The sequence below is a fragment of the Macaca thibetana genome, chromosome 7 (genome assembly GCF_024542745.1).
Source record: "Macaca thibetana thibetana isolate TM-01 chromosome 7, ASM2454274v1, whole genome shotgun sequence".
In the NCBI taxonomy this organism is placed as follows: Eukaryota; Metazoa; Chordata; class Mammalia; order Primates; family Cercopithecidae; genus Macaca; species Macaca thibetana.
This window is the reverse complement of record NC_065584.1, coordinates 30,391,941-30,415,713: the sequence shown is the minus strand read 5'-3', so window position 1 is coordinate 30,415,713 and position 23,773 is coordinate 30,391,941. Positions and strand designations below refer to the sequence as shown.

The 23,773-nt window shown below is 52.7% G+C and overlaps 1 protein-coding gene across 5 annotated transcripts in view; it reads left to right on the top strand.

Annotated features, from left to right (window-relative positions):
* TMEM63C (transmembrane protein 63C) overlaps positions 1-23,773 on the top strand; it is a 143,933-nt gene that overhangs the window by 108,105 nt on the left and 12,055 nt on the right. For all 5 annotated transcript variants that reach the window (XM_050798701.1, XM_050798702.1, XM_050798697.1 and 2 more), the window contains 13 exons: positions 4,490-4,527; positions 7,487-7,629; positions 9,340-9,388; positions 12,170-12,278; positions 14,121-14,194; positions 14,837-14,917; positions 15,028-15,151; positions 15,904-16,037; positions 17,741-17,863; positions 18,298-18,451; positions 20,050-20,156; positions 21,637-21,723; positions 22,306-22,371. In XM_050798701.1, coding sequence (XP_050654658.1) covers positions 4,490-4,527; positions 7,487-7,629; positions 9,340-9,388; positions 12,170-12,278; positions 14,121-14,194; positions 14,837-14,917; positions 15,028-15,151; positions 15,904-16,037; positions 17,741-17,863; positions 18,298-18,451; positions 20,050-20,156; positions 21,637-21,723; positions 22,306-22,371 — 1,289 coding nt within the window. The remainder of the gene's footprint in view (positions 1-4,489; positions 4,528-7,486; positions 7,630-9,339; positions 9,389-12,169; positions 12,279-14,120; positions 14,195-14,836; positions 14,918-15,027; positions 15,152-15,903; positions 16,038-17,740; positions 17,864-18,297; positions 18,452-20,049; positions 20,157-21,636; positions 21,724-22,305; positions 22,372-23,773) is intronic.

Here is a 23,773-nt window from a genome sequence, read left to right as displayed (position 1 = left end):
CCCCCTCCCACTCACCCCTCCCCTCCCACTCACACCCCGCCTCCCACTCACGCCTCCTCTCTCACTCACACCCCACCTCCCACTCTTGCCTCCCCGCCACTCACGCCCCGCCTCCCACTCATGTCTCACCTCCCACTCACGCCTCCCCTGCCACTCAGGAGCCCTGCCTCCCACTTATGTCCCGCCTCCCCTCCCCCTCTCGCCTCCCAATCACGCCTCACCTCCCACTCATGCCTCCCCTCCCCCCCCCTCTCGCCTCCCACTCAAGCCTCCCCTCCCACTCATGCCTCCCACTCACACGCCTCCCCTCCCCCTCTCGTCTCCCACTCATGCCTCCCCTCCCACTCACGCCCCCCTCCCACTCACGCCTCCTCTCCCACTCACGCCTCCTCTCCCACTCATGCCTCCCACTCACGCCTCCCACTCTCACCTCCCTACCCTCTCACATCTCCCCTCCCACCCACGCCTCCTCTCCCACTCACGCCTCAACCTCCTCAAATGTGAGCTCCTGTGCATCACTCCACCAAGACAACCTTGAAGGTTAGCAGTGGTTTGCCCCGCCACTAAATCCAATGTACTTTTCTCAGTTCACATCTTGCCTGCGTTCTCCGAAATGTCCGACCCCGTAGACCGTCTTTCTCTCTTGCACAGGTGTTCTCCCTTGCATAGGTGACGTCACATTCTTTGGGTTTTCCTTCTAGCTCTCGGTCTGCTCCTACTGTGTCTCCTTTGCAGGCTTCTCTTCCACACTGGGAGTCTCCCCAACAAGCTGACCCCATACGCTTCCCCTCGCCCTGACTCCTGGGCAGTGACGCCCACACTGACAACTTCCTTTGCCATCTCTACACATAAACTTTTAAATTCCTGTCTCCAGCTAATCCTCTTACTGGGCCCCAGCCTGATTTATTCAATGTCTTTCAAAATACGTCCACATGGATATTGTGGTCATTTGGGGTTCCATTTGTCCAAAACATTTCATGATATCCCACCACACCCACCTGTTCCTGTGACCTTGGTTTCAGACCTCCTACCATCCTCCCCAGGGCCTCCTCTCCCTCTTACCCAGGCCCCCAAGCATGGCCAATGTGTCTCCACGTTGTGTTGCTTTGACTTTCCCCACTTACTTTCTCTCCTTCCCTCCTACCATTCCCTGGTCCAGGCCTCCATCAGCCTTTTGCCTGGACAACTGCAGTAGCTCTAACTGATCCCTTTAAGTCCACACTCGAGGGCCCTTATCCATTTTCCACCTGCATCCAGAGAGATTCCCCTGTCTGGGGACATATTTTCTGCTGCAGAGACCTTCACTGTCTTCCCAGGGCCCGTGGAATCAATTATAGATGCTGTGCTGTGACCTGGTAGTTTGGTCCATCCTCCCTTACTCCTCCCAACTCCCCTATCCCCGCCACATGGTTCCACCTTTTAGTTTCTCAATAGAGCCCCCTGCTTCCCTCCACCAGTCCTTTCCCAGGCTCTTCCCTCTCCCCCTTCCCCAGTGGCCCTTCTCGGAGTCGCTCACCTGTTGTTGAGATTTCAGCTGAAGCATACTTCCCCAGGGAGCCCTGACCACCCTTCCTGGGTCCAGATCTCTTGTTATATAGCCACAGAAAATGCATTCCTTTTATTTAACATTTTTAACCTGTCTGTAACGATCCCTCATCTGCGAGATCAGTCTAGTGTGTCTGCTTTCCACAGGCCCTGAACTTGGATTTGCTCATCACTGCACCCCACGTCCAATCCAGCCTGCCGTGTACTTAGCATCTGATGAGTATTTGTCAGCTGTGCTAAGTAAGCGGAGCCACGTTCCTTCCATTGTCATCCTCGAGAGGCTGGGTCCTTCACTTGCTAGGATCTGCCCTCTCCAAAGTGCAGAGCCTCAGACAAGTGACTTCATCTCTTGGAGGCTTCCTAGGTAGAAAAAGGGCAGCAACACCTACCTTGCAATGTGGCTCGCAGCTTTACTTTTAGAAACATCACTTTGATTTTTTTTCTTATTACAATGACAAAAAAAAAAGTTTTATTTTTAAAAGTCTAGAAGATAAATCCCTATGGCAGCAGTGAGGGGGACAAACTGAAGAGGGCATAAATTAAATGGGGAAAGAGAGTTCAGTGAGGTGGCCCACACAGTGTCCAGCCAGGATGGGGAGACGTCAGCCAGGGCCAGGTGGTGTGGGTGAAGAAAATGGGTCTCACCATGGTTCCCTGAGCAATTTGGGTCAGGCCTTGTTACCCCCAGGTGGCGGGAGCTCAGATAGGCGAAGTGAACTGACAGCTGTCACTCTGTCACGTCAGCTGAGCTGGCTCCTGGGAACTGCGGCCCTGTGTCTGCCTCTCATGTGGCTGTTCAGCTGCTGAACTTTCTGAATGGTTTATGCCTTCAGAGCCACAGTGGGTACTCAGGGGAGGGAGTGTGACAGACACACACAGAGAGAAATACCCATACAGGATATTCATGGCCATGCTTCTACTCATGACCTCTGCCCTTTGGTGGATGACCCATCCTGTGTCTATTCTAGTATACACCTGTGCACCTGTAGTGGAAGGGGCAGAAACACATTCCCAGGAAGGTGTGTCCCCAGTGGTGCCTAATCATGAGGGACCATCAAGAAAGCTACTTGTGGCCGGGCGTGGTGGCTCACACCTGTAATCCCAGCACTTTGGGAGGCCGAGGTGGGTGGATCACGAGGTCAGGAGATCGAGACCATCCTGGTAAACATGGTGAAATCCTGTCTCTACTAAAAAATACAAAAAAATTAGCCGGGCATGGTGGCGGGCGCCTGTAGTCCCAGCTGCTCGGGAGGCTGAGGCAGGAGAATGGCGGGAACCCGGGAGGCGGCGGAACTTGCAGTGAACGGAGATCACGCCACTGCACTCCAGCCTGGGCGACAGAGCAAGACTCCGTCTCAAAAAAAAAAAAAAAAAAAAAAAAAAAAAAGAAAGCTACTTGTTCCTTTAGTCAGTCGCACCCTGTTTGCCCAGCTGGGCCGTGGAGACAGACTCTCCATGCAGGACGGGTGACTGGACCTCTCTTGGCCCAGCTCTGCCTTGCTAGTTACCCCTTTCTGGGGATGCTCCCCACTGCTGCTGCCACCAGCATGCTATTCCCCTTCATTGCTCTGACTCACACCTGAACCTTTATCCTTAATTTAGCTCCCCAGGATATAGCTGGAGGAATATCCTGCCGTGAACACCCACCGATTGGTCATTGTCACCATCAGCCAACCCAATACAGGGAAGGGGCCTTAGAAAGTGGGACTTATGCCAAGGGGAGCAAGGGACCGCTGTTTCTTTTGTGCCTTCTCAAAAGGAAGCAACGAAGAAAGACAAAAAAGAAACAGATGTCCTTTGCTCCCCTTGGCATAAGGCCCACCTTCTAAGTCTCCTTCCCTGTGTCAGGTTGGCTGATAGTTGCTTCCTTTTGGGAAACACCTCTTCCCCAGTCCGTGTGCTTCCAGAGGACCATCAATCAAGAGGTCTGCCCAGTTCACAGAAGTGCACATGACCCAAACGGAGCCATTCTAGAGCTGTAACCTTGTGCAAGGCTTTGCTAAGTCCTCTGGGATCCCAGAAAGAAGCAGGCACCAGGGTAACTTCACCAGCTACCAGAGCTGGCAGCTTCTAGAGTTGCAGGCCCTAGCCCCCGCTCTTACACACCATTCCAAAGACGACTCTCTCTAGTCCCCCACCAGTCTCCCCATGGCTGAGGCCGCCTTTCCCCACCACCCAGAAACTCAAGACAGCGAGACCCCAAGAGAAAGGTATCAACAGGACAGTACCCTCAGCACATGGCATCAAAGATACCACCAAACCACTCCAGGCTTCATGATGTTTACCGAGGTGCAGGAATTCAGAGGGAAAGAGACCTTCTCCCTTGCAACACCCACATCAATCTCCTTAAGGGATTTTTTTTTTTTTAATTTTAATAAGTGGGGTCTTGCTGTGTTGCCCAGGCTGGACTCAAACTCCTGGGCTCAAGTGATCCACCTGCCTCAGCCTCTTGAGCTGCTGAGATTAAGAGTGTGAGCCACCATGCCTGGCTTCCTTAAGGAAATTTTAATTGGCCCCACTTGGGTAAAGTTCCCATTGGCCAGTCAGTCACTGGAGGCAAATTCCCACTTGGACAGAGTAAGAGTAGGAGCCCACTGGACCACACGCATCCAGGGAAGGGCATCTCCGGAAGGAAGCATGAAGGACGGACAGAGAGCGACAGATGTTCACCCCGGAAGGGGTCACTTCTCCCCCTCCAGTTCAAGAGTCACCTTCTGAACCCCATTTCCTGTAACAGGAAGGCAGAGATGTCCCCTCATTTCCAAGGAAGCTTCTCCCTCCACAGTCACTGGTTCCCAACTGAGCCTTCAGACTCTTTTTCCCGGGAAGGAGGCCCCGGACACTGCCGCAGCTGCCTCAGATGACCCGGCCGCCTGGGTTCCCAGAGCTGGGCAGGGCGGGCCAGGGCCTGAGTTTTCTCACAGTTTCTCTCCTTTCCCCCCAGGGCTTCTGTTCCTGGTTCTTCAACAGCATAACCATGAAGTAAGTGCCCGGGCTCTGTGCGCTTGTGACTGTGTTGCCTTGGGGATGGGGGGTGGAGGCTCCTGGAAAAGTTAGCAGCCCCCAGCCTGGGATGACAGGGCCTGAGCTCCACACCCTCCCCACCACCTCGGCCCATCACCGGTGAAGGATGCTTTCCTGGGTGACAATTGGTGAAGTGGGAACTGGTCACAGCCCACTGCCCCTCAGGGAAGGACCACTTTTAATAGCTGAATCATTACTCACATGCTTATAGAAATGCTTCTGTGAACTCCACACGAGGAAAAAGAAATCCTTCCTTTGTGCTATCTGCTTTATTTCTGTGAACATCATTCAGCATATCATGTGTTCGCCCTTCTGCCCAAGCAAACACATCCGGCGGAAGGGCAGGCCTCTCTCGGCCTCGGTGCCTGGAGAGCAGAGGGGCAGCCCTTGCCCACCTCACCTTCTGGGTTTCTTGAATGCCAGATCCCACTTTGCAAAACAGCAGATCCCAAGTCACCCGTTTTCTCTTGCAAGCCGACCTCAAGTTACCTATTTTCTCCTGATTCCTCAACACCAGCCAGACGCTTCAGCAGCGCAGACGCTTACCAGAGCTCTGTGTTCCCACTGCATAGGCATACACGCGTGCACACTCATACATACACGCACACACACGAGCATGTGTGCACACAGCTCTTCCTCCACCTCAGACCCCACATACTCATGGGCTCTCCCTCAGTGTGCTCCATCTGTCCTGTCCTGCCCATCCTTAAAACCCCTCCACCCCACCCTTACCCAAAGACTCCTATCATGGAGACCCCTCTGTCAGGGACTCAACATCTGGGAAAGCAGGAAGGCAGCGCATTGCACCGTGCATCCAGCACCCCTTGAGAGCAGTGTCATAGAAGACAGTTTAATGAGTTTACTGAGCAGCAATAAGTCAAGCAGAGTCCCCATGCACAAACGCACGCGATCTGGTTGGAGAAATAAAGGTGAACAAGACTCCCTTCGTAGAATTCAGAATGGGAGGGTTATAATTGCCGTGCAGAGGGCATCTGGGGAAGAGATAAAGGAATTCCAACTGGAAAAGTACAGTTTTGAGCTAGGCATTAGAGGACAGGAAGAGTTTCAACAGGCGCAATGTGGGATGTGGAGGGCACATCACAAGTAAAGGACTGTGGCCGGGCGCGGTGGCTCACGCCTGTAATTCCAGCACTTTGGGAGGTCGAAGTGGGCGGATCACGAGGTCAGGAGATCGAGACCATCCTGACTAACACGGTGAAACCCCATCTCTATTAAAAATACAAAAAATTAGCTGGGCGTGGTAGCAGGCACCTGTAGTCCCAGCTACTCGGGAGGCTGAGGCAGGAGAATCGTGTGAACCTGGGAGGCGGAGCTTGCAGTGAGCTGAGATCATGCCACTGCATTCCAGCCCAGGTGACAGAGCAAGACTCTGTCTCAGAAAAAAGAAAAGAAGTAAAGGACTGTGTGAGCCAGTTTGTTGCAGAGATGAGTGGGGTGTACCCAGACATGGTAAATCTGGTGTGGTTAGAAGCAAGATTTCATGGTAAGTGTGGCAGGGGAGGGTAAAAGATTGGGCTGGAAGGATCAGTTGGGGTTTTTTTTTTTTGAGGCAGAGTCTCTCTTTGTCGCCCAGGTTGGAGTGCAGTAGCACAGTCTCAGTTCACTGCAACCTCCGCCTCCTGGGTTCAAGCAATTCTCCTACCTCAGCCTCCTGAGTAGCTGGGATTACAGGCACGTGCCACCATGCCCTGCTAATTTTTGTATTTTTAGTAAAGACGGGGTTTCACCATGTTGGCCAGGCTGGCCTCGAACTCCTGACCTGAGGTGGGCCACCTGCCTCACTCTTTCAAAGTGCTGGGATTACAGGCATGAGCCACCACATTGGGCCTCAGCTGGGATCTTGACTGGCATACTGAGAATCTTGGGCTTTCATCTAGAGACAGCAGGGAGTCAATTAGTATTTTCAAGCAGGAAAGTCAAAACGATATATGTGTTTAGGCAGAAGTGTGGAGAGTGAATGGCCTTAGAGAAAGTCCAAAGTCAAGGTGAGCAGTTAAGGAGGCTATTCCAATGGTCGAGGTGGGAGGTGCTGGTGACCTGAACTGGGGCAGTGACTACAGAAACAACGGAAAAAATTGTCTTCCACAAAACTGGTCCCTGGTGCCAAAAAAGTTGGGGACCACTGCTGTATAGTATTTCATGATTTATATATCACAGTTCTTGTGTCCATTTCACCTTGATAGACATGTAAGTTGTTTCCAGTTTGAGGATGTTACAAGTAATGCATCTATGAAATTTTTATACATGTCTCTGGGTACACATGTCATGCATTTCTGTTGGGTGTAAACCTAGGAGTAGAATCGCTAGGTCATAGAATGTGCATGATTTCCATTTCAGTAGATAATACCAACTGTTCTCCAGTGTAACTGGGCCAGTGTATACACCCGTGAGAACAGGAGAGCTCCCAATGCCCCACACTCTCACCAACACTTACTGTTGTCCAACTTTCCAACTTTGGCAAATCTGGCAGTGTGGAGTGATAGCTCGTTATCTCATCATGGGTTTCAGGTGTTCCTTTTTTCCTAATAGGCTGCCTCTCAATACCACGAATGCTTTGTCTGGTGGTATGGCTGCACCATAGCAACCACTCAAAATGTTTGAAGAAGTAATAAAAGGATGAATGAATGCTCTATTTCAAGAGTGTTTCTGGATTCCTGAGTGTGTATCTGTAACAGAGCCCCTATCTTTGATATGTCTGTGAAATTCAGTTAAGGTATACTTCAGGGATAACAGAGGCTTTGAGATATAGGGCAATATTTAAAAAAACAAAAAAAAAAAAACAAAAAAAAAACTTGGGGAGGCGGTGATCATTTGCTGTCCTTCCCTCTACCTCCCTGCAACAAGTGGTGGCCACGCTGGCTCCCGAGGCATGTCCTTGTCTATGTGTCTCTTCCAGGGATGAGGATCTGATTAACAAGTGTGGGGACGACGCACGCATCTACATCGTGTTCCAGTACCACCTCATCATCTTCGTGCTCATCATCTGCATCCCCTCCCTGGGCATCATTTTGCCCATCAACTATACTGGATCCGTTCTGGGTAGGCAGAGCTCAGTGGGCCCCAGGGCAGCCGCTGGACCTGAGAGGCAGCCAGGCAAGCCAGTCAGGGCTGGGGTTGAGGGTCTAGACATCTATTTTAATCCTGCCTCTTGGAGTTTGTTGTTGTGTGAACCTGGACAAGCCATGCTTCACTTCTCTCAGGTGGAGACTGGAGACGATTCCTCCTTTGTCACAGGTTTGGCCCAGGGCCTGGCACACAGCAGGCACATAGTATTAATTCAGTTGGGAATTGAGTGTTCATTCACGGCCCCACTCTGGCTGGGTGTTCCTGGGGACCCTTTTGTGACATGTGACCCACTGCAAAGATCCCTGAACCCATTCTGTTGGACATCACACTGTAAGTGCAGAGTTTGTCTTGTGGGACCTCTGCTCCCACTCACTGGAAGAGGGTAAGCCCTTCGGACAGAACAGCATTGTGGATGAGACCTGGGCTTCCAAAACAGAACAATCAGGACTCCACAATGTTTACCCACACCTGCACCCCAGAAAATACCTTTGCCTAGTTAATATGTTATTTTATTTATTTATTTATTTATTTATTTATTTATTTATTTATTGAGACAGAGTTTTGCTATTGTCGCCCAGGCTGGAGTGCAATGGCATAATCTCAGCTCACTGCAACCTCTGCCTCCTGGGTTCAAGTGATTCTCCTGCCTCAGCCTCCCGAGTAGCTGGGATTACAGGCACTTGCCCGCACACCTGGCTAATGTTTGTATTTTTAGTAGAGACGGGGTTTCACCATGTTGGTCAGGCTGGTCTCAAACTCCTGACCTCCAGTGATCCGCCCGCCTCAGCCTCCCAAAGTGCTGAGATTACAGGCATGAGCCACCAAGCCTGGCCGCTAACATGTGATTTAACCTAGTATATGGCAAATCAGTCTCCCGAGCTTCACTTTCCTCAGCTGTCTTAGGGATTGGGAGATCACATACCTACCTACACAGTGCTTGATAGACGTAGTAGATGCTCAATGAATAGCAGGTAGTATTTCACTTAGAATCATGAAGCTGAACGGAGCTGTGTGAAGACTGCACAACTGGGTGGTGCAGAATAGCACCTTAAATGCCCCAGTGGAAACCAGCTTTACCTTGATTCCTCAGGTTTCTACCTGTTTGTCCTTGGCCAGAGGTAGACCTGAATTCAGTTTAGCACACAGTGTCCATACCACCAAATTCCACTACTAGAGTAACATCTGAGTCCTTGTCTTGTCTTATCCTAAGAGCTGGTATGTTGGCAGTGATCATATCATGCAGGATTTTTAGACACATTTTACAAGGGAGTGTCGGAACCGTCAAACTAATACACCTAGCCAGAAGGATTTCCTCTGAATAAGGCAGTGTTGCCTTTTCTGGACATTGCCAGTGGTAATAGTGTTGCTAATGTCATCATTCTGCTCATGGCTGGATGGCTGGTACCTTCAACAAGCATTCACTGGGTGTCCATTATGCGCCAATCGTGCCCTGGAGATACCACACAAAGAAGTGTGCACGCTTTCCTCCCGAGAGCCCCAGTCAGCAGTGCCAGGGAAAAGAGGCCTCTGATGTTTTTGTTAAAAGTTGGGGACAAGCTCTGGGGAACCGGAAGGAAGAGGAGGACAAAGGCAAGCATCTCCAGACCCCAGGCATTCGTCCAGGAACCTTGAACTCTGGTGCCCCACAGCAACTGAGGAGCCAGCAACTTCTTTCTCTTTCAGACTGGAGCAGTCACTTTGCTCGGACCACCATTGTCAATGTCTCCACAGAGTAGGTACCTGATCTGAAGCTCCCATTCCATTGGCTGGGGGTGTTGGTGTGGAGAGAAGGTCTCACATGTCAGTTTGTAACATGGGCACCTTTTTGCTGATAAGAACGGACTGGTTTCCCTGGGAACCGGGTCCTGAGTGAGATGCCGGAAGCTGCATCCTCTCGGTGGGGCAGGGCTCTTGGTGTGAGATGAGACCCTGTGTCCTCATCTGTCATGAGTGGAGCTGCCCAAACTGGCCACTCATGAAGACGTGGAGAAATGGTCCTATTTGCTTCGTGTAGCCAGATCCCAAGAGGCAGAGGCCCTGTGCTGAAAGAGATTGAAGATTGTTTTCCTGTCACCAATAGGCTCCAGTCAGCCGTCATACACCTGAGTGAATCACGGGCCTGACAGTCCCCCTCAGAGTCCCACAGCAGACTCATGTCCCCCCTCTGCCATTAACTGGCCCTGGGTCTGAAGCAGTGTGCCCCCAACACTGAGCTTCAGTCCTTATCCATGTCCATCACTGGGGAAGGGCTGGTGAACATATTCTCTCAGCTCCTTCCCCTCACAGGCCAGGAACCTGTGGATTCCAACATCAGCCGACCTGGCTGGTGGCATATCAATTTACCCCGAGGCAAATGCGGCCCTGTTGGGCCGTGCTATGGCCTAGGTGTCTAGGCCAGCTTGGCTGATTCCTGACAAAGCTGCAGAAGCAGTTCCAGCCAGTGTGAGTGGGGCTCACACACCCCTGCCCCATCTCGCCTCCTCCCACCCCTGTCCCTCTGCCCCTGCTCTCCTGCAATACACCTTGGAGCAGACTGGCTTAACCCAAGCTCTGAAATCAGCAGAAAGGGGCTATGACATCCTCTCATCTCTGCTTTCACCATATCCTCCCCTGGGGATGCCAACCAGAGCAGGGATATCGGCTCCTTCCCAAGGCCCATTGCTGGCCCGAGGTACCTACATCTTCCCAACAAAAAGTGAATTCTAGTAGTACAGCAAAAAGCCATCAGTCTCCATGAATCCATCCTGGCAGAGAGCTGGAGCGTTCTGTAGAGACCATGTAGCCTTGCCCCTCTATGAAAACTGAGGGTGGAGGCATCTAGCAGATGGCAATGGCGTGTGAGGTGCCAGGCACCTTTTGAAGCAAGGTGACCTTTCTCCCCTCTAACCATGTGGAATAAGGTGGGCCCTATTTCTGAGTAGCAATCCTAGCCAGATGCTTTGGGATGGCATCACGTGAGTTGAAAGCAGGGATGGCAAACATGGCCCAAGTGCCATGACTCTCCTACCCCAGGGGCGGTGCTGCAAACCATCTGGCTCTCCTTCCTCAAGGCCTGCAGGTAACCCAGGTTCTTCCTCACTTGGTCTGCTGGGCAACCATGGGGGCCTGAGCCACAGCAGCTGGCAGGATGGTGTTACAGTGATGAATCTTAAGTTCTTCAGCAGCTCTGGGCTCACCTCCCAGTGCACCACTGCTACGGTGACCTTGGGTGGGTCACCAACCCTCTCTCACCCTCATTTCCCTTTGAGTGAAGTGAAGATAACCACATGCATGGCTATGTGTGTGGTTGAGTCTAGTGAGAAAATGCACACCATGCACTAAGTCCCACCTGGATCTGGCTCAGAGTAAACACTCAATACACATCCCCCTCATGAGCTGGAGCAAGACCCCTTCTCACCACTGATGCCCCTTCCAAGGCACCTGAGTGTCTGGACTCCAAGAAGGTGTTCCTGGAGAGACTGCATGTGGGCTGGGAGAGGGGGGTCCTGGGAGATTGTGATCGGTGGGAGGGGAGGGTCTGAGAAGACTGCAATGGATGGGGAGATATTTGGGGAGACTGTGATGGCTGGGAGGGAGACCTGGGAGACTGCGATGGGTCGGGGGAGGTGTCCAGGGAGCCTGAGATGGGTGGGGCTGTCCCAGGAGACTGCGACTGGTGGAACGGGTCCAAGGAGACTGTGACCATGACCGGCTAGGGGGTCCAGGGAGACTGCAATGGGTGGGATGGGGGGTCCGGGGAAACTGTGATGGGTGGGAGGGAGCAGGGAGCCCTAGGAGACTGCGATGGGTGGGGGAGGTGTCCAGGGGGACTGCAATGGGTGGGGGTCTGGGGAGACTGTGATGGGTGGGGGGATCTGGGGAGACAGTGATGGGTGGGGGTCTGGGGAGACTGTGATGGGTGGAGGTCTGGGGAGACTGTGATGGGTGGGGGGTCTAGGGAGACTGTGATGGGTGGAGGTGTGGGGAGACTGTGATGGGTGGAGGTGTGGGGAGACTGTGATGGGTGGGGGGTCTGGGGAGACTGTGATGGGTGGGGGGTCTGGGGAGACTGTGATGGGTGGGAGGTCTGGGGAGACTGTGATGGGTGGGGGGTCTGGGGAGACTGTGATGGGTGGGGGTGTGGAGAGACTGTGATGGGTGGGGGGTCTGGGGAGACTGTGATGGGTGGAGGTGTGGAGAGACTGTGATGGGTGGGGGGTCTGGGGAGACTGTGATGGGTGGGGGTATATGGGGAGACTGTGATGGATGGGGTGTGGGGAGACTGTGATGCATGGGGGTGTGGGGAGAATGTGATGGGTGGGGGTGTGGGGAGAGTGTGATGGGTGGAGGTGTGGGGAGACTGTGATGGATGGGGGTAGTCCCGGGAGACTGCGATGGGTTGGGGTCTGAGGAGACTGTGAGAGGTTGGGAGGCCCCAGGAGACTGATGGCAGGAGGAGGCCCAGGGGTCTGTGTGCAGTGGGCTCTGGGGAGCTCGCAGGCTGACCTCACTGCTGCTGCCTGCCTCCCTATAGGAGCAAGCTCCTGTGGCTGCACAGCCTGCTGTCCTTCTTCTACTTCATCACCAACTTTGTGTTTATGGCTCATCACTGCCTGAGGTTTGCGCCCAGGAATAGCCAAAAGGTAAGTGGCCTACAAAGCTGCTCCCCACTGGGCCGACCACTCCCAGCCCTCAGAGAAGCCCTCAGAGGGTCCAGGGAGACTGTGGCAGATGGGAGGGGGCAGTTTCACCTGAGCAGGGGCCAAGCTTCCTCCCTTCAGCCCTAGTAACAATTATCTGGCCCCCACCTCTCACCCTCCTCCACCCTCCTCCACCCTATCACCCCCAATGAACTTTCAGACTGGTTGGTAAATAGCTGCTGCCCAGGTACCTCCTATCCCTGCCCCTCTGCTGCCCCGCCCCTCCCCAGGGACTCTTGGACTTCCCACCATCCGAAAACTAAAGGATTAACAAGGCCCAGTGGACCAGCGGGGGCCTCCATGCTAAGTGGTCAGGGCCCTGCTGAACTGCTGCTACTTAGTGTACCTGGCCCTGCCCACTCCTGCTAGGGCCATGCCTTGCCCTTCTGCAATCTCTCTGAGGTCAGAGACCCCCTGTGTTTCCCCACCGTCTCAGTTTGGGTGACCCCATCCAAGCAGACCCTGAGACTTGGATTGAGTAGCACTTGTTTATGGGAGGTGATCCCAGGAAACGCCAGTAAGGGAGTGAGGATGCAAAGGCAACCAAAAAAAAGGGAGCATAGAGGGGCAGCTTACCACTGGAGGCAGCTGGAGCTTTATGACCTGGGAATTCTGGGAGTTGGTGTAGAACACATGCCCCAGAATTTTCCTGGAGGTGAGCAATCGGGGTACTTTTCCACCAGCTCCCTGTCCACCATTCATTGAGGGTTGCACTTGGGGGCTTTAAACCTCAATGAATGCTTGCCCTGCACAAAAGCAGAACATGCCCCAAGGCCGGGAAAGAACAGTCGCTGTGTTTGCAGCATGCCGCAGGCTTTGGTGTGCAGAGATGACTGATGGGGGGCCACGGGCAGGCACCAGCAGTGCCACCCATCTGGACCAGCACCCATGCTCTGGTGGGGAGGGGCAACAGCGAGGATGAGCATCCTTGGCTCCTGTCCTCAGCCTTTCAATGGTTCAGTGGTGTGGAGTCAGCTCCTTCCAAGCCATCCATTCAAAAGGCCTGATTCACTTGAACCCACCCCAGAGTGCAAATCCACATTCCCTGAAAAGTGAACCCAAATGCTTCAGCCTGCCAGGCGTGGAGGCTTGGTCACCCTTGACCAGTCTGGTGTCTGCTACTTCAGCTTTCCTTATTGTTACCAGAAGCCTCTTTCAAGACCCCTGATTCTTGCAGCGCAGTTTATCAGACTGTCATCTTAACGGTGACGACCCAGGAAGATATTTCCCATTCACAGAATAAAATGTGAAGTTCGTGAGAAGCTTCCCTATCCTCTCCCCAGAGTCTTGTTTACTTCCCAGCTCCCCCACCCAGTCTCATGTGAGGGATTTCTCTAGCAATGTGAGGCTTTATGCTGGAGTAGTGGAAGCTACAGGGAGAGCAGAAATCACTGTGGGGTCGCTCGGGCAGCTCTTTCCAATCATGGAGCTCGGATCCTCCACCCCAGCCTGATGGCGGCTTCCAGCCCTTCCTCCCTTCACCACAGTGGTCTGTGGCAGGGCACCCACAGCTGGGCACAGAGGAGAACAGAAGCACAATGGACCAACCTCAGAGCTGCCTGGCTCAGCTGGGCCACTGTGGGTTAAGGAAGCTGGCACTGTTTTGGCCCACAGTGTCCCAGCTTGGCTTTGGCTTTCTTGGCTGTCTCAGCAAGGAGACACTGGCATCAGCAGCCTGCTGGGAGCAGGCCTGCTCCCAGGAGACTCCGGGCCACCAAAAGACTCAGGTGTCTGGAATTCCTATGCAAGCACAGTCTTCTTTCTTCATTGATTATTCCCACCCAGGTCACAAGGACGCTAATGATCACCTATGTGCCCAAGGACATTGAAGACCCAGAAATCATCATTAAGCATTTTCAGTAAGTGGGTTGGGGTGGGCCGAGGCGTGGATGGCTTCCTCCCCGTAACCCTGCCTGGGTCCTCAAGTGGGTAGTGAGTTGGTGCAGGATGGTGGGACTGGGACACCCCAGGGTGGCTCTCCCTGGACTGAGCTCAGGATCTGAAAAGCTTTGCAGAATGGGGAGGGCCACTGGAGCTGGAGCAGGGTTTCTGAAGTCAGGGACTTCCTGCATGGCTGTGATAGGGGTGATGGGAGTTTTCCTTTCTGCTGTTGCTCCAACTACTGGGCACAGGGAACCCTAGATCACAGCTATTTAGAGCAGATCATCTGGAGACATCTTTTGTGACCCCAAGTTCCTAACCCCAAGGACACTGTTCACTGAGCTGACTCTCTCTTCGTGAACAGCTCTCTCCTGGGTTCCCCTCGGGTGGAGCTCCACCCTTTGGCCCTGTTCTGAGTTATGTAGGAAGGATTTGACAGCTCTCAGATCACCAAGGTTAAAACCCTGAGGTTCAGCTTTAGGAGCAGAGATGGAGTCTCCCATCCAGGAACACCAGGCAGCTGAGCCCCCCAGCCCTGGGGGCCGACATGCTGGGCAGGGGCTAGGGGCAGCACATCCCCACCCCACAGGCCAACTCAGCACCCATGTTTGTGGCTGCAGCGAGGCCTATCCAGGCAGTGTCGTGACCAGAGTCCACTTCTGCTACGACGTCAGGAACCTGATCGACTTGGACGATCAGAGGTGAGGCTGCAGCGGGGCCTTTCGGCGCCCGGGGTGGGGGTAAAAGGGGAGGATGGGGCTCTGCTGGTCCCTGACCTGCAGGTCCTTCTCCCGTTGCCCACCGCTGGCAGGCGCCACGCCATGCGGGGCCGGCTCTTCTACACAGCCAAGGCCAAGAAGACTGGGAAGGTGATGATCAGGATCCACCCCTGCGCCCGCCTGTGCTTCTGCAAGTGCTGGACCTGCTTCAAGGAGGTAACTGGCTTGAGCATCGGGAGCACAGCAAGGGAGCGGTAGGGTCCTGGGGCTCTAGGATCTGTGCCTTCACCCGCACTGTTGGGCCCCAGGCCCCATTCAGGTCTGCTCCAGTGCTCCCCACCCAGCTCCTCCCTCCCCATCCACCATGTCCTGCCTCTCTGTTGAGATGGGAGCCTTTCTGGAGGCCACCTTCAGAACAATGCAGGGAAGCTTGCTCTTGTCTCCTTTCTGGTCTTGGATGGGAGAATGAGAGAGAAGGACCAGAGAAAACACAGCAGGCTACACGAGGCTGCCAGGCCTCAGGCTCCCAAAGAGATAGGACAGAAACATTTGAAGGCAGCAGCCTGTCTTATCACCTGACCACTGTGGCTCAAAGAAGGCGTCAAGACTCAGACACCTGCTTCAGGACCACACCGAACTTCTGCCATCCCAGGAAAAGAATCACCCTCTCTTGTGGAAATGCGGCAAACACATTATCTCACCTCTCTGGGGTCCACCCCAAGCCTGAAAGCCCCTGGGTACCCCTAGCTATGCCTCACTTTCCCCAGATCTAAGGGCAGGGGTGAAAGGCAGTCATCGCCTCTTCTTGTTCTAGAGGTGGGACTTTGGAGGCCAGCCAGGGTCCTGGGCTCCTTGAGGTGCTTCAAGGCCACCACAATCCAGGGAGGCTAGAGTGGGGAGGAACCTCGTGACCAGGGAGGCCTTACTGGGGCTCTGGCCCCAGCCCTGAGGGCTGCCTGCCACCCCAGGTGGATGCAGAGCAGTATTACAGCGAGCTAGAGGAGCAGCTAACGGACGAGTTCAACGCCGAGCTCAATCGCGTGCCACTCAAGCGCCTGGACCTGATCTTCGTCACCTTCCAGGACTCCAGGATGGCCAAGCGGTGAGCACCAGGCAGGCACCCCACTCAGCCCCAAGAACACCCCTGCTTCTCGGCACTCTCGTCCCTCTCCCCCTCCAGTTTCCCCTTCTGCCTCCCCTGGGCCCTCCATGCTCCTCACAGGCAGCTGCCCTCTGGCTCTCCAGTAGGATGAGATGGCCATACCTGCTTCTCCTAGCTGCTGGGGCCCAGCCGGTCTCCAGGGGTGCCCAGGCTGGGGCTCCTCACTCCCTGTCCTTGCTTCAGCACAGAGGTGGCCCCAGAAGCCTTTGACCTCATGGTTCCTCTTCTGTCCTTGACAAGAATGACATCCCTTTTTCTTTTTCTTTCTTTCGTTTTTTTTTTTTTGAGACAGAGTCTTGCTCTGTCACCCTGGCTGGAGAGCAGTGGCACAATCTTGGCTCACTGCAACCTCTGCCTCCCAGGTTCAAGCAATTCTCCCGCCTCAGCCTCCCAAGTCGCTGGGATTACAGGTGCCCGCCACCAAGCCCAGCTAATTTTTGTATTTTTAGTAGAGATGGGGTTTCACCATGTTGGCTGGGCTGGTCTTGAACTCCTGACCTCAGGTGATCTGCCTACCTCAGTCTCCCAAAGTGCTGGGATTACAGGTGTGAGCCACCACGCCCAGCCGACACACACGTCACTCCCTCCTCACCATAAGAGAGCATCAGGATAGAGAAGCTCTGCTTGCCCTTCTGCTGCTGCAGGCCTCCCCTAATTCATAGCTCTACAGTCCCCTCTCTTTTCCGCCCCAGCCTCTGGCAGCCCATGCATTGACAAGGAATGAATTCAGTCCACTCTGGAATGTTCCAGAAGGATCCTTAGGACTGGGCCAAAGTCCTAAAGGAGCTCCAGAATTTATCTCTTAAGAATTGTCGGGGGCGGGTGGGCTCTTCTTTCCGGGGGAGACTGATCCTGTACAGCACATTGTTCCCACCCACCCCACCCCTACAAAGGAAGAGAACTGCCTAGATTTTGCTCACAAACAATGGTGCACAATTTTGCAAGTTCCTTACGCTCTAAACTTGTTATCTGGAAAATTTGGTTACTGATATCGGCCCTGTTCACCTCCCGGAAGGTTGACAAGTGATATGCCTTCTATTCCATTTCTGTGTTGTTTAAAGCAATACACCTACCTAAGGTAACATTGTTCATTCTTTGAGACATCATCATTTGGTAGAGAGGATCCAAGGCTTAATTACAGCAGAATATGAGCTAGCAAGCCAGAGGTGGGGCTCCAGCACCTGCTCCTCTTTGGTCACATCTCTAGGCACCTTGATTTAGTCATCTGTGCATTGGAAATGATACTGGTCATCAATTAGCACACAGAACTCAATAATTAGTAGCTATTGATATTAAGATGAGGCTAAAAGTAGTACCTCCCTTATCAAATCTCAAAGAAAGAGTGTGTCTATGTGCTGTCACTGCTGTTAAGGGGAAAGGCAGAAACAGAACCACATGGCACCCCTGCCCTTCCTGGGCAGTCAAGGCACCCTCAAAAGCCCTTTCCTCCAGACCCTGGGCCTTAGGAACTGTCCACCTGTAAGGTCCTGAAGACATAGCCAAGGCTTCAAGAATCCCTAGGAAGGGGGTGAGCCCCCATCTGTAGGACCACCATAGTGACCCTGAGCCCCTGGCATGAGACCCTCCTAAGCCCATCCCCCACCCCCAGACCCACGTCTCCTCCTCTTCTCCCCTCTCTGCAGCGTCCGTAAGGATTACAAATATATCCATTGTGGTGTGCAACCCCAGCAGTCCTCAGTGACCACCATCGTCAAATCCTATTACTGGAGGGTCACTATGGCTCCACACCCCAAAGACATTATTTGGTAAGCCTTTTCCATCCCTCCCCTCTCCTCTGAGCTCCTCTGAGACTGAAGAAGGCAGCAGGACAGGGCCTTCTCTCCCCATGTCATTGCCCAACAGAGACTCCAAGGGGACTAAGTTCCATGCTTTCCTAAGCACCACAACCTGTGTGTACCACTAGATTCATTCCCACAAATGTGGGAGGCATCCAACCCTTAGCAAAAAGGTTTTTCCTGCAGAAGGAACTCAGGTCCATTTTTTTTTTGGCTATATGCCCCGGATCCTTTATAAACAGTGTGACAGGGGGCGGTCCAGGGGCCCACTGCATGCAGGTCTGGGCCCAGGAGGCTGGATTAGACCAGGCCAGCCTGGGTCCACAGCTGGCCTGCAGCAAACAGCACGTGGCCTCTAAGAACTGATGTCTCTAAGTGTGCCTCCTTCTTTCCTCCCTCCCCAGGAAACACCTGTCTGTCCGCCGCTTCTTTTGGTGGGCCCGCTTTATCGCAATCAACACCTTCCTCTTCTTCCTCTTCTTCTTCCTCACCACGCCTGCCATCATCATGAACACTATCGACATGTACAACGTCACCCGCCCCATCGAGAAGCTGCAGGTGCCTCCTCTGCTCAGGCCAGGCCTGGGGGCCCCAGGGAGATCAAGGAAGAATTCAGGCGAGGATGGAATGGGGGGGCCCCCTGGGATGCGGCTGTGGAGCCCATACAGTGCGAACATTGTGGAGGTGGCCGTGGTGCAAATGGTGGGGTAGGGCTTGATTTGTTCTAAAGGGATGAAGGTGGGTGACTGCCAGTCTTAGGGACCAGGGCTAGAACAGGGAGGGAGAGTGGAGAGTCCACAGGCAGGTCCTGGGGTGAGTTGGAGGGGGTGTCGTCCTGTCAACATGGGCTCAGAGGTCTTCATGAACGGGGTCATCCCAGGCCAGCGTGGAGTCCAGAGGGTGTGGCAAATGTGAGTGGGTCTGCTTTCCACAAGTTGTTCAGGGCAGCAGGCTCCTGGTTTGTGTAGTATGGTTGAGGGTGAGGAAGAGTGAGGTAAGTCCCAACGCAGCCCTCTCAGAGAAGTGGGAACTCCAGATCTGCCTCCACCTCCCTCATCTCCAGACACCTGCACTCTAGGCTGGGATCGCTCAGCCCTGGAGGAACCATCTCTGAAGTTAGGGGATACCTTCTACTGATGGTGCAGGTCAGAGGGAGCCCAGCCTATTTCCAAATTCTTTAGGCTCAAGACTGTGAAGATGAGCCTGGAAGGTCTCTTCTTCCATATTCTCCCCATCCTCATTTCCAACAACACACATGTGCACGTGCACATGCACACACACACAAAGTCAACACACGTGCATGCACACACGCACACATGCACACACTCACAGAGTCAACACACGTGTGCATGCCCACATGCACATACAGTCAACACATGTGAGGCCGGGTACGGTGGCTCACGTCTGTAATCCCAGCACTTTGGGAGGCCGAGACAGGTGGATCACGAAGTCAGGAGATCGAGACCATCCTGGACAACACGGTGAAACCCCGTCTCTACTAAAAATACAAAAAAAATTAGCCGGGCGTGGTGGCGGGCGCCTGTAGGCCCAGCTACTCAGGAGGCTGAGGCAGGAGAATGGCGTGAACCCGGGAGGCGGAGCTTGCAGTGAGCCGAGATCGCGCCACTGCACTCCAGCCTGGGCAACAGAGCGAGACTCCATCTTGAAAAAAAACAAAAACAAACAAAAAAACACGTGTGTATGCATACATGCACACATGCACGCACACGCGCACATACGCACACAAGTCAAACCGCACCACTTCTGCTGCTGATTTTTGTTCTCCTTTGCAAACTTTGTAATAGGCCCCAGACCCCATCCAACCCCAGGACCACAGTTCTCCCTGGGGACTCCTCCATCCTCCCCTCCTCACCCACTCACATGTCATCACAGCAAAGGCAATGTCATCTCCCGGCTAGCTCTGGCCTTAGGAGGAAGTCACTCAGGAAAGCTCAGGCTGCTCCTCCAGTGACCTAGACCACTTGACCTTGGGTGTCAGCCTCTGCCTGGCCAGGAAGGCCAGTGAGAAGGGCCAGGCCCCTTGCAGCCTCCAGGAGAGCAAGCCAGCCCTGGGAGTGAGTGGGAGGAGAAGAGGCAGGGGGAAGGGGATGCTTGCATTGACGTCTCTCCTGCCATCCTCCCCTCTCCCCCTGCAGAGCCCAATTGTGACCCAGTTCTTCCCCTCTGTGATGCTCTGGGGCTTCACAGTGATACTGCCTCTGATTGTCTACTTCTCCGCCTTCCTGGAGGCCCACTGGACCAGGTGACCTGGGGGCCTCCTCTCCTAGCCCTGTGGGTTCTGCAGCCTCTTCCCCTGCCTTAGCTTCCCCGCTAGCCTGGCGCTTGGGCCTCCCCTCTAGCCTAAGAAGGATGATTGATAAGGGATGATTTTGATACCTGAAACCATCCCCAAAGACCAACAGATGTTCTGTCTTTGGAAGGAGGGTCTGGGTTGTCTCTGGGCCCCTGGGATGCTGAGATAGAGCCACTGTCTAAGAGCGTGGGGCCAAAACCAAGCCCTCCTTGGGCTTCTCCCTCAGCCCCCAGCCATATCCTGAAAGCATGGAGCTGTAGGCATGAGCTAGGCAGTCCCAGGCATTCCACGCAGAAGGCATAGGAGGAAAGACTTGTGTGGGAATGTCAGTAGAATGCTGTGGCCACACAGAGGGGCCCACACACTCACTGTGACTGTCATCACATATGACCCACACCATGCCAACCTTTTACCCAATCAGGAGCTTTCCCATTTGTTAGCCTTGATGGTTCTATGGTGGCAGCTCACTGGGTAGAAAGTATTTGCCATGCCCTGGGCAGGTGGCAGTACTTTGGCTTGAAAGCTGCATGCATCTCAGAAGTTACTTTCCACACCAAAAGTTCCTACCATTCCACCAGGCAGCAGCCAAAAGGTGTGTCCTAAGGGAAATCCTTCCTGGCCTTTTCCTCTGGCCGAGAACAAGACTTACATTGATGACTGAAACTCTGCAGGGATTTTGAGTATTCTTGGTAATGTCTCTTTAACACAGAGACATCAACTATATGGCCGATCTGTGCCTTCCCATCCCTTCCTGTACCCAGCACAGACATCACTAGTTGATCATGCTGTTCTTTCCGGCTGCCCCCAGATGCAGCACAGCTCACAGTGGTATATGGAGATGGCATCAGTATGCACGATTAAACCAATTTCCCAGCCCAGATCTCTACTCTGCATATGTCTGTATTAGTCAGTTTTCACACTGCTGATAAAGACATACCCGAGACTGGACAATTTATAAAAGAAAGAGGTTTCATTGCGTATTAGTCCATTTGCACTCTGCTGATAAAGACATACCTGAGACTGGGTAATTAATATAGGAAAAAGGGTTTATTGGACTTACAGTTCCATGTGGCTGGGGAAGCCTCACAATCATGGCGGCAGGCAAGGAGGAGCAAGCACGTGTTACGTGGATGGCAGCAGACAAAGAGAGCTTAGGCAGGGAAACTCCTCCTTCTAATACCATCAGATCTCACAAGACTTATTTGCTATCATGAGAACAGCAAGGGAAAGACCCACCCCCCATAATTCAATCTTCTCCCAACGAGTCCCTCCCACAACACATGGGAATTATGGGAGCTGCACGATGAGATTTGGGTGGGGACACAGAGTCAAACCATATCAGTGTTTCTCTTCCTCTCTATTACATAGTTAGGCCTTTGGTTCTTATTAGGCCATGTCCATTGATGAATATCTGTCTGTTTCCTTCTAGATCAAGTCAGAATCTGGTCATGGTGCACAAGTGCTACATCTTTCTGGTGTTCATGGTGGTCATTCTGCCCTCTATGGGACTGACCAGGTACCTTAATTCCAATTATCCCTCTTCTATTAGTCAGGCTGTCTTAGAGTTAAGACCTCCTCTTTCAGATACTGTAGACCTGCCCGTGGTTGCTGCAAACCCACTCCTCAAATGATAGCCCCGTGCCTGTCATGGGTGTAGCACGAGCCAGGCTTCCTGCAAACACTAATGTGTCAGCCGTGAGCTTGGCCCACATAGAGCTTATCATCTGGCTGGGGACACAGGCGTGCTTACCAGCTGCCTGACAGCCCCACATGGGAACAACACAGCCAAAGAGCAGTAGAAATTCAGAAGAGGGAGAGAGTACTATGAGAGAAGTGAGTGAATACTGTGAGAGAAATGTTTGCTCACAGTTTTGCAAACTGGCCCAGGTTGACTGGAGAACGTGGCCTGGAGCTGAAAGGCCAAAGGGTTCAGGGCCAGGACAGCCCAGCACTAAGAAGGAAGAGGGGAAGTGTGGACTGGCCAGCTGGAATAAAGCAAGAGTCTTTCTTTGGAGACTGGGCAAGGGAGGATGGTTGAACCCTCAGCCTTAGCTCACAGGTTTGCTAACTAACAGACTTGCCTTGTTTTTGCTTCTAGTTTGGATGTCTTTCTCCGCTGGCTCTTTGACATCTACTATCTAGAGCAGGCCTCCATCAGGTTCCAGTGAGTACTCCCACATGTCCACCAGGGCTGCTGTGTATGCAAACTGGAGTGGGTATATGTGCTCTTCCCTGAGTCCACCACCTGAATTTGCTCACAGAAGTGTAGACAAATGCTTGTGAACACCCTCACTGGGCAGACTCATTATCTTTCCTGTGCTGGGATCCCTCTGGCAATCTAGTTAAGCCCAGGGACCCCTTCTCAGAATGATATCTTTGAAATAACTGTATATTCGCAGGAAGTTGCCCCAAAACTGTATGGGGGTGGGTGTTCCATGAGCCCTTTATCCAGTTTCCCCCAATGGAAGCGTTGTGCATAACTATAGTGCAATATCAAAACCAGGAAATTGACACTGGTCCAATCCACAGCGCTTATTCTGATTCTGCCAGTTTTACATGTACTCTGAATGATGTCTTTATGTGCACAAAATACATGGATTACAAAGAAAACCGATTATACTGAATTATAGTTATCAAGATATTTTAAAAATCAAAATTTTGACATAGTCTTTATAAACATGTCAATAACAAGATATTGCCCCCCCTTTTTTTTTTTTGAGACCAAGTCTCATTCTGTCACCCAGGCTAGAGTGCAGTGGCGCAATCTCGGCTCACTACAACCTCCACCTCTCGGGTTCAAGCGATTCTCCCACCTCAGCCTGCTGAGTAGCTGGGATTACAGGTGCGTGCCACCATGCCCAGCTAATTTTTGTATTTTTAGTAGAGATGGGGTTTTACCATGTTGGCCAGGCTGGTCTCAAACTCCTGGCCTCAAGTGATCTGCCCGCCTCAACCTCCTAAAATGCTGGATTACAGACTTGAGCCACCACGCCCAACCAATATTGCATTTTTTATATAAGAAAGCTAAAGTTACATTTTACTGTCTTAAAAACATCAGTATTAAAACTGATATTACTTATTGGAAGAAGAACATTAAACTAGGGGGGATCGTTGACAAAGCAACATGCAGACCATGTGGGACATTCTGCCAATTTCAATTTTTTTGTTTTAGTGGTAAGAAGTGTTGAGAATCCCAGTTTTCAAAGATATGTTGCAAATGACATGCAAACTTCCATAACTTGCTCTATAAGGCAAGGACCAGAATCCTTCAGGGTATTTTTTAGTAGAGATGAGGTTTCACCATGTTGGCTGGGCTAGTCTCAAACTCCTGACCTCAGGTGATCTGCCCACCTCAGCCTCCCAAAGTGCTGGGATTACAGGTGTGAGCCACCATGCCCTGCCATATTGCCCACATTCTTAATGCAAGAAACTGCTAAATTTCAGTTAGAGATTAGTGAAAATAAAGATGTTATTCTTTCCCATCCTAGTTTACAGACCCCCCAGAAACCCACTCATGGATTCTCCAGAGTCTTTGGACCTGGCTCAGACACCCTTGCTTTGGATCA